The sequence below is a fragment of the Fistularia commersonii genome, chromosome 27 (genome assembly GCF_037954325.1).
Source record: "Fistularia commersonii isolate RoL2024-O1a breed Wild chromosome 27, RoL_Fcom_v1.0, whole genome shotgun sequence".
NCBI lineage: Eukaryota > Metazoa > Chordata > Actinopteri > Syngnathiformes > Fistulariidae > Fistularia > Fistularia commersonii.
In genome coordinates, this window is record NC_141310.1 from 8,303,146 (window position 1) to 8,314,080 (window position 10,935).

The 10,935-nt window shown below is 38.4% G+C and overlaps 1 protein-coding gene across 1 annotated transcript in view; it reads left to right on the forward strand.

Moving 5' to 3' along the window:
- The window catches only part of nfatc3a (nuclear factor of activated T cells 3a), a 59,323-nt gene extending 49,139 nt beyond the window's left edge, over positions 1-10,184 (forward strand). The window contains exon 13 of the mRNA XM_086174564.1: positions 6,412-10,184. Coding sequence (XP_086030690.1) covers positions 6,412-6,494 — 83 coding nt within the window. The 3' untranslated portion in view covers positions 6,495-10,184. The remainder of the gene's footprint in view (positions 1-6,411) is intronic.
- The last annotated feature ends 751 nt before the right edge of the window (positions 10,185-10,935 follow it).

Here is a 10,935-nt window from a genome sequence, read left to right on the forward strand (position 1 = left end):
ACCTTTTGTGGATGTGTGTGCATGCATGGCACAGCGTTAGTCAAAGCCCTCATGCTTCCATTAACTGACCATAATGGCATGAGAGAAACAGCAGAGGAAGGAAAATACATTTCCAGCAAATGCTGCTGCTCATTAAAAACAATTGCAAACATTTGCTGGTGTTTTCCTCTGAATAAAATGGAAATGGACGTTGTGTGTCATCTTTCCATACAATTAGGGTCTTAGAAAGTGTAATGTTGAGGTCTTGGCAGAAACTGAAATCAGACAGGAAAATTGTGCCATATCCTCTTTTGGGTTTGATGGGAGGAACTCAAAAGCTCAGAAGGGATGAGAGCAACTTGCGTAGCTCTACTACCCCTAGCAGAATATGCACGTACAAAATTAAGCCTAATTTCTTGAATATTAATCGCGGAGTCTTTAATTCGCCTAGATTGTGTTGCTTTGTTGGTTGTTCTCATTGCATCCAGGTTTAAAGTGAGCTTGTCAGTTGATCATCGGTTGATAGTGTTTGACTGGAAAAGAAACACTCGTCAACACATTTCTCAGGGCCCGCAAGTGAGGACTTGACAGTGTGCTGACGTAGATTTCACTACCACTCTTGAAAGTAGGCCCGCTTATGTGTTTGTACATCTGTATGTGTGTGTGTGTTTCTGTGTTTGTGCGTGTGCACAGTTTTCAGTGAGTCACCTTAAGGTGTTACTTGTAATTTACTTCCATGTTCTGAAACTATCACAGCTATGGAAAATATGATTTTAAAAAAGAAAAAGAAAAAGAAAAAATACTACCCACTCTTTTTCAAGTTTATGTGCTTATTATTTCTTAGCGATAGTATTTCAATTCATTGCGGAAAAGCAGATTATTACATATCTTTTTTTTATTTTGTGAGAGCTAGCCATTAATTCAAGCTAAATATCTGATTTCTTATATTTACTTAAAGGTGTATATGGTTAATTAGCATCTGTTTATTAAATTTCATTTTATTATTAAAAGGAGTTTTGTTGTATAGTGTTTTTGTTATGATATTATGAAAGAAATTAAATAACAGGGAACATTGCAATTACTCCAAAAAATCCTACAATACAGTACAGTTATTATTATTATTTTGTTCCACTTCCATGTAGTAAATTGTGCTGATGGAACACAAGTAAAGCAACAAAGTGGCAGAGCCTCACAGCACGAAGGAACCTGGTTTCGAATGTGACCTTTTTGTGCGGAGTTTGCCTGTTCTCCCCGTGTCTGCATGGGTTTTTTATGGGTTCTCCGGTTTGTGAATACAGTCAGTCATTTGGCAGACGCTTTTATCCAAAGGGGCTTATAGTGGAGATGCTGGGGATTGAACCCAGGGCCTCATACATATACGCGTTCCTCCCATAGTCCAAGAACATGCAGCAGGTTGATTGGAAAAATTGGGAAAATTGCCCAGATGTGTGAATGAGAGAGTGAATGGTTACCTATCTGTATAGGTGGTCCTGTAATTGACTGGCAACCAGTCCTGGGTGTACTCCACCTTTCGCCCGATGGGAGCTGGGATAGGTTCCAGCAACCCCACGACCCTAAATTGGATAAGCTGTAGATAATGGATGTATGGATGGAATGTAAATTGTATGTATATACAATGTAATGTAATATAAAATATAAACTGTTGAAATCCCAGAATTTTTTGTGTTTCGGTGCTCATGATGCAGTTTTACCGACCAAACATTAGGACATTTTTCAGTAAAATCATGGATTGAACATCAGTGATAAATATACTTTTTGATTATCTGTACTGATAAATCCCATGCTTAGCACTATCAACCATTGTACCGGGCTTTGCTAATCCCCATTGAAAGCCTGCTGGTGTGGTCACCTGCTGAGTGGAGCCACAACTGATTGGCCCGTATCAAAAGGAGACAGGAGTCTTCTGAATCACTAACTGTCAGATGAAATGGGAAAACCTGCTGATGATGCACAGGGATGAGTGTTTTTGAGAAAGTGACTTTTGAATGAGCTTCTCTGGAGAACTCTCTGCCCTCGCCCACACCTGCACACTCACTCCCTCCTTGAGTGAAATTAAAGTTAAACAGAGAAGCTCGCTGAGCTGCAGCAGCAATAAAATATAAACATGTGGAAGATTTCAATGGCAGGTCCATCAACTGACCGTCTATTTCCAGTGTGTGTGATCGCTCAGGGGATTTTTGCTTCATGTTTTCCTTCATACCCAGGGCTTTGTGCATGTCATTACAGGGCTCTGCAAGTGGAAACTGTGTGCTCCAATATTCCTTTTTTGCAGGCTTGTCTCTTTGTGTTCCTTTTGTACTAATGGTTTCCACTGTGGCATATTGTCTTCATTTCCTGAGCTAAAAATCTGTCTGTCTTGGAGTTACGCACTGTATGTACTCAACCTTTTCTAAAAGATCAATTTTCTGTTTGTTTTTTTATTCCTGGGATGGATTATTGTGTTTAACATGTTAGTGGAGGTGATGATAATTACCAGTTTGGCACTGGACAGTACTCAAAGAGCAGGTATACATTATTGAGTTTTTTTTTTTAATTTTCTTAGTTCCCCCAGGGGTAATTAGATTTCACAGGAGCTACATTAGAATATTGGTAATGGTAATGACCCAGCTTCAAAAACCCAATGTTTTGTTGCATTTGATTATTATTTATTGTATCATTCTCTACCCTGTTAAAGTGCGATTCATGAACCCCCTGCCCATAGAGGCTATTTTTTATATGTGACATTTGAGCACTATGTGCGAAAAAATGACTTCATTTTATAACTAGTGATGACTGTTACAAACCAGTCCAAGGCTAAATACTGCAAAATACGGATACCAGCCTGACTTACTACGTTGAAATCATTATGTGTGCTCCTGTACATACTGTACATCTGTCAAAAGTATATCATTATCACATGACAAACATAGTACTAAAGAAAAGAAATAATAAACATCATAAATGTTTCAATAAGCAATCAAGAAACTGGTAGTCGCAGAATGATGGATTGAAATAGCATGCTCCCAGATCAGCAATTTACATAATGTAGTTGATGAAGAGGGAGACAGAACCAGCGGCTGCAGTTCAAGTTCATTTTGATTGCGCAGAAATAAATGCTCTCTCTGATAAAACGCAAAGTAATTTCTATATTTCGATCGCAGTAGCTGTTAAATTCAAAAAAAGGCTGAGAAATCTAGAGCCAGCTACCCAACGCAAGTCTAGTGTTTAAGTATCTGCTGAGATGTATATATTTGACTTGGGAACCCCCCTCACAGTCAACTGCAGAGGATCTCCCTTGGCTGTGCCATTTAGAGCCACGCTTAGGATGACAGGCAGCCCTGAATCATCCCTCTGCTCGGGTAAAATACGAGTAAAACTGTGAAACACAACCTGAAGATGACTACAAGCTTTTTCGTTTTGCATGTAAAATGAGTGTGTTTTGTTTCATACTATTGATCCTGTATTTTTAAGGCTATTCTCAGTACACATTATTTCATTAAATGCTACAATAATAAATTTTATATCCAAAGTAATATTTTCAACATTGGTAGGCAAAGAATAAAAAGTTGCATGTTTAGAGACTGATTTTAGGGACTGCAGGAATTGAATCAGCATTGCAATCATGTCCTGACAAATTTCATGTTCTTTAAGGAGCTCCAGAATTTAATTTGAAACAAATGCGGGAGCAATCCTGAGGTTATTTGACATTAAGGAGAGATAACCTCTACAGGTGAATTACATGGAAGTGAATTTATTCAAAAACACACCAGATCATGTCCTGTGCTTTTATTCGTTTTTGTTTTTTTTTTCTTTAAATCACTTGGCAAGTGAATGTTTGCATCTGCACCCCACCTAATCAGCAAGGTGGAAAGAATTGTTTTCTGCAGACAACCGCTTGTTGTCTGCCATTGTTCATATGCCTGCACTGTTACGGCAGATTGCAAGGGGCACATCAATTTTTTTTTACTTTCAGATTTTTCAATCTCTTATTCTAAATGTGAGGCATTTGTGGTCAACACTGAAACATTAGAAGGGTCAGTTCACATTAACTGGCACCCCTCTTTCTTACTACACCACAGATGCGTGTTTCTTGTTCGTTGTTCCTGTTAACAACCGTATGATGCTGTTTACTTTAAGCACGCTGCAGTGCTTGTATGCCTTTAAAGGAGATCTGTAGTCCATCATAGTTTTATTTCACCTTGAAAAATCAACAGCACTCAATGAACTGTTGTAATACACGTCCATGTTTTATACACAACAGGGATGTTTGCTCTGATCGTCGAAGTGTAGTCTCATGTGTGTGCTGAGTGTGTTAACATGGTTGACATGGGAAAGGAAGAGCCTCCCACGCTAACAGGATGATGGTGGCCAGACACAAAAGCAAGTGGCAGAAAACACAAATAAAACAACCAGTGAAGGCAAATTAAGCTGTTTCCTGTATCAGAGTTTGTAAATAATGAAAAAAAAGGTGCCAAATGACAACATTCATTTGATGCAAAACAAAAACCTGAGATGGGTCAGATGTTTTTAGGATGAGGCGGGAAAATTGTGATAGCATGTAGTGATAAAAGGGTCTCATTTCATTTTACACTGTTTTCAAATGTAAATATGGTTTTGCTCATAATTAAATATCTGTATTATCTATGCTACACTAGCATTTTTCTGATCAGGCATTTTATTTTGAACGTATTTATATTAAAAGTATGTCTCATATTAAAATAGAATACATTTTACTTAATTGATCTGCTTTTATATTTTTAGTGTGATGTCTTTATGAAACCCACCTTCAAAAGTGTATCAAGCTTTTTCTCTTTCTTCTTTTTTGGGCAATTTATTTTTAATTTATAAAATAATTTCTTGAATTCCAAGTAATTACTTGCCCATATTCAAGGCCACTTACAGCTCATGTACTAACATTGAATATGTTGTCTTTTCAACTGTAATTTCCAGAAAAAAAAATTCAAAACAATATTTTTGTGTCAAGTTGTACAAGATGCAATATTACAGATATCACATTATGGATAGTGAGTGATACACCTCCCAGCTGTGTGTGTGGAGTCACAGTTCAGTTGTACAAGGGGCCAAGATAAGCTGCGTTCTGTGTAAATTCCCCAGTGTCACAATAGCCCAGAGGTCTCTTCTGATCCCTCCCCAAACCAGTCTGCCAAGAAATACGTCTACCTGTTGATTACTTGTCATCATTGCCTACAATGTAGAAAACAATCGTGCAATAACCCAAACATAGCACGTGTCACATTCTCAGACAAAGGAAAAACACACACCCTGTTACTGGTAGTTGATTTACTTTACGACTGCAGTGGTTTTGTGCTCCTGACTGTGTTTCCTGAGGTCCCGGTGTGAATGCTTAATTTAAGGGGCAGTTGTAAAAGAACCACGGACACCCCAGTGAAGAAAAGCTCCATGCTATTCATTTAAAACCTTGTAACAGAGTAATTAACCTCACTTTGTTGAAGGTGCCTCTCCAGGGCCGAAAGGTTACCAACAATGGAGCCGTTGTACGCAGCCGTACTCAGTGTCGACTGGCCCAAGGAGCCACATTCAGCTACTGTTAAATCTTTCAAAAATACCAAGTTACGTGTCTAAGATCAGACGAGTGGGGTGTGCTGTGTCACCTGGGAAAATGTGTGACCGGCTCCGTGGGTGAATGGAATAGTTTTTCTCATTTGTTCTCTCAGGAGTCATTATTTCACATGTCAAAGCTATGACTTTGTGACCTTTGAGTTTGCCAGTGCGTTGTGTTTTTTCCACCTTGAGCTTTTTGGCTGTGCCTTAGTGAGTCTTGCGAGAAGCAGTGGGGGACAATACTTCCTCCTGCTGGCCAAATGTGTAAAAGCACTATGACTCAAACTTGTACTTTTCTGAAATCAGAAAGATGATTTTGTGAAAGTTTGCTATGAATACATTCATATGTAATGCCAGGTTTCCCCTAATAGCATGACAAATCTGAAAAACAATGAACCAGTATTACAGGTCGTTGAAAATACATAATTGTATTTATAAAGTCACCCAATTTACAACTGAGCTGTACAGAACTGAAAAATTGAAATATAAGAGAATGTTTTTAACATCGTGATGAAATTGTTGAATTTTTTTAAAAGGGAAATTGTACAAAATTGAAAAATTGAAATATAAGAATATTTTTAACATCGTGATGAAATCGTTGAATTTTCTTAAAAGGGAAATTGACTGGCTGTTGATTTTGAGAGGCATTTAAAATGTGTTGTTTATATTTACATGATTGCAAAAGCGATGGATAGCTGACATGCAAGGGATAGGCATTAACCTCTTTCTTAAATTGGATTTCAGAAGCTGCCTCAAAAATGTGATTCTGCCAGGAAAGACACAAGTTAAATCAAGAATCGAAATGTTTTTTAATTTTCATTTGTTTTTTTGCTTGTTTTCTCCCTCCAGTGAACGAGATCATCGGCAGAGACATGTCCCAGTCCCCCAGCACTCACGGCCCGCCTTCAGCTCAGGCGATGCTCAGACCCTGACAAAGCAGAACTGCTTCTGCAGCACCCTCATTCCCATAGCGCCATCACGGACCCCGATTCAAGTTCCGGTTCCGGGTGCGATTGGACTCCAGAATCATAAGAGACAACGAGTCAAACAAGTTGTTTTTTCAGTGAAAGGACCTGCCAGACACTCAACCTGGCGAGATGGATATTATGTTTCTTATGTATTCTTTAAAGATAAGAATTTGAAAATGGATGGAGAGCTGAAGCAGGGTAAAAGGAACAGGAGCAAAAAAGTGAAGATCCATCCCTCTGCTCCGGTTGTCAGGTCTGAGATGATGGCTGCAAAACTGCGACCTAAGACGTTTCAACTCCCCGAGCGTGGAGGGGAAAAAAAAAAGCAACCTTTTTTTCGTCGGGAGTTGATACAGCCTCTTCTTCTTCACTAGCAGCAGCCCGCGTAAATGAAGATGCGTGCAGAATGAAAGATTTGGCTTTAGTTCAAACATCAGGCTACTAGAATCCTGACTGGCCCGAGCAAACAGCAGCTAAACAGAGGTACGGTGTTCTCCAACCCAAGGATAAACAGCACAGCTCACTGCCCTAGACAATTCTTCGAAATTAACAAATTCAAATTGAATCCCCCTGGATGACCACAATCTCATTTGTGAAGTGTTTATGGGATGTTTTGAACGGCTGACCTTTCCTGTCATACTAACAATTTTTTTTGTTTTGTTTTTTTTTCTGCCCATGTTTTTGTCACCCCGTAACCCCATCCCCGCCCCCCCTTTTTTTTTATGATAAACCTTATTTGGGTTTGATGCTGGACCTAGAGCAGAGGAGACTCTCCTCAGCCAGTCCTGGCACCTACAAACCTGCAACATTCCACAACTTTTAGTAAGCTTTCAAGCATGTAGATATGTGTACATGAATTTCCTCCTTTCTATAAGTCCCTTTCCCATGTTTCTCATCGAGTTGAACAAATGCCTTATTAACATTTAGCAGCTTTGAATGATAGAGGAAAAAAAAAAGCTTTTTCATTGTATTGCACAGCTGGCTTAAAGTTTTGACTCCATGTTCTGTTAGGACTAAGATGTGTGACTCACGTCATACAAATGTGATTTTTGTGAACCTTGATGGTTCAGACACAAAGGACGCGCGGGATTCAGGAGAGAGGCGGCCCTCATGATGGTTTTCATTCAAATATATTATTTAAAGTTTGGCTTTATTTCCATGACAAAGAGAAATGTTCATATTTATCCATAGATTCAAGACATGCAATAACTCCCCATATCTCCTAGGGGCCTTTCGTGCCTTCAGTTTCCCAACGGCCAGTAACGGTATGGCAAGTACGAGGTAGTAATCTGGCAAATATTTATCAAACAATTTTATACACCTAAATGTCTATGGAAAATGTCTATGTCAACATCTGGATCTAACAAGGTCTTCCACAACCCAAGTTTGAACCAAAATTTGCTGTCGAAGAAAGTCAAAGAATCTCGGGGCATGTTGTGTTGTCCTCTAATGGGCCTGCGGTGCCCGAATAGCAGCAATAACAAAGTCTCAAGGGAAGTTACAGCCCGGCACAGCAGGCAGTGACGCCGCACAACACCGCTGTAGGAGCAGAACACTTCCTGTACGATCACCTGAGGCTGCAATACTCGCAACCCCTGCGTCAGATCTGTTCTCATTATTTTAAGTGGGTGTTCAATGTGTCGCTCTCCAAGATAAAATACTGGTGGTTTAAATAGCAAGAATATCGCAGCTGAAAAACCTCTGCAGTGACTTGATGGAAGCATAGGGTTCCCTGGGGTTTCTGCAGATCTAGACTGATGCTACATTTGAGGTTGCGACACAAATTTGTCTATAAAAATTTACAGCAACGCTTTTTATAAAGATGCCACATTGGCAAAAAGAGGTGCAATAATGAGAGAAAGGTGTAGAAATTGAAGTCAAACAAATCAGATAGATTATGGTTAAAAAAAAATGCGCAACATGATGCAAAGAAAAAAAAAATATATATATATAAATGCCGATGAATTACATCCAGAATGGCCAAATTTCTAATCATTGTAAAAATCCATGTCACTAAGTTTGAGAACCTGTGGCGGAGCAGCTGAAAGACCAATGCCTGTTGTGTTTTGAGAGATCCAAGTTGAGCGAGGCTGGGTGCTCAGATGCATCTCCACCCGGACAGTTTGGACAAGGTCAGTTGAGGACGGCACATTTTGAGGGGACTATTTCCTTTGGGGGGGTTTGCCTTAAAGCTAGATGACAATGCTCCTGCATGTAACTGCTAAGAAATGATGCTTTTGATATTTTCTACATCAGTTTCCAGGTGAAAATGATTCTGCTATGCATTGAAGTTCTGCCTAATGCCTTTGAAATCAGAAAAGAAAAGTAAAAAAAAAAAAAAAAAAAGACCTTGATGCCTATAGATGTAGACCACAGACTTGTAGATGCTTGATTAACACTGTATTTGTAGCATCCGGGATCCGTCCATCAGCCAGTCTTGCCTTGTCATGGGTGCAAGCATCTTATTATACTCACTGTACGTGTGCCTGTGAGAATGTTGTTTGTACCAAATATAATGTGCAAAAGATGAATTTTTAGAATCCTGTTTTCATCAACTGAATCCCACGTGTTCAGGCTATGCAACGTATAGGATGTGTGACATTAAACATGAAATATGAGATTCTCAACTTTTTGTAATATTGCTAATGAACTTCACAGAGCAGAGACAAAAAAGAAAAAAAACATTCAGACGGTGACAGTATTGTGTCACTACATTAGCTCTTAGGATGCCTTAACACTTGTTTGAAAACCAGTTTGTCAGTGTGTCTGTATGCTGTTATGGGTTGATTCTTTTTTTTTTCCCCATGTCTAAGATGGAGGTCAGCAACTATTATTATGTTTGTTGGTTAGGGAGGACTTAAAAGTTTTGGATGGGAGAAGGGGATATGGCCTTTTATAAAAATAAAGCTGGTTTTGCAGCTTGAAGACTTGAGTCAACAAAAACAAAACCAGCATTCACAGGAAAAAAAAAAAAACTCTGGCTGCAGTCCTCTTCTGTCAAACCAAAGACCGAACAATATGTTCCCATTTTACATGGTTTACTGTGCTACATGGTAAGCTAAGACATTAACTATTTTTGATACTTTGAAATGGATGTCATTCCTAAAAGGTTGGGGATTTATATGGGTGTGAGTGGTGAAAAAAATTATATATATATATATATATATATATATATATATATATATATATATATATATATATATATATATATACACACACACACACATGCACACACATACGGTTCAGAAATTAAAGGAAAAACTGGAGGACAGCGGTGCCTTTCAGGACATGATTTGATGGAAATCACCGACTGTCAACCCGAATTTTGGGAATTGGAGCTGAAAAATGGTTTTAAACCCTCCAGTAAAATTCAACAAGGCTCCTGTGGCCTAACACCTCGCTTAAAACGCTTGATATCTGGTTTCTCCTTTAATTTCTTGCCCGTTTGTGCAGGAAAAAAGTTTTGTAAATTAAAAGGGAAATACAGGTTTAGCTGATGTTTACCAAGCCTTGTATTGTCAATTGTTGTATATTTTGTATGTTTAAGTTTTTGTAATTTTTAAGACTGCAGTGGTTTTTGAAATTATTCAAAGGGAATACCTTGCATCATACTGTAGGCTCTAAAGTAGTGTATATCAATAAAACAGAAAAGTCAGCCATGGTTGTGCTTTCACTTTTCCCTACTCTCTTCATTCTCTCAGAAATATCTTAAGGCTCACTCCTTACACGCCAGTCGGGACAATCAGGACTTTAAATTTTAGTATTCTTTCTTTCAAATATTTATCAATCTAAAATATTCTTAAGGCTATAATGAGGTTCGAAAACCATCATTTTAGTCCACCAGTGCTAGAATTGAGAACAAAATTGACTGAAAAATATCAGCTTCATTTTTGGAACATAGATGGAAAAGGCCCTTAGTCAACATTTTCATGGTTTACAGAGGTTGGCGGGAAAGAGGTGGCAGGGCATTGTAGTGGATTCAAAAGGATAAACTGGATTATCAGATTTAAGGCAAACTGGCTGATGAACCTGCCTTTGAGCCTTATGAGCAGACAAGGTAGAGGGTATATGCAGAACACTGAAGAGAAACTGCAAGGTAAATGTACTTTGCCTGAAGATTCACACTGGATTTTTCAGGTTTTCTTTCATTGTCAGATGATTTCATACAATGTAGTTTTTCACTTATGCCTATATTTTCTTCTATTTTCACACCTGTTAAATTTGAATATGGCTTCTAAATCATCTAAATTAAATCACTTTAATGATGAGGTACTTTTACTTGCGTTTGTCAGTGATGAATTTAATTTCAAATTGAATGCAGTGTGCATTATACCAGTCATACTTTTAAATGTGCATTTTGGGGATAATGTTTTCTTTTATCCAGTAGCTCAAATTGAAGACATTA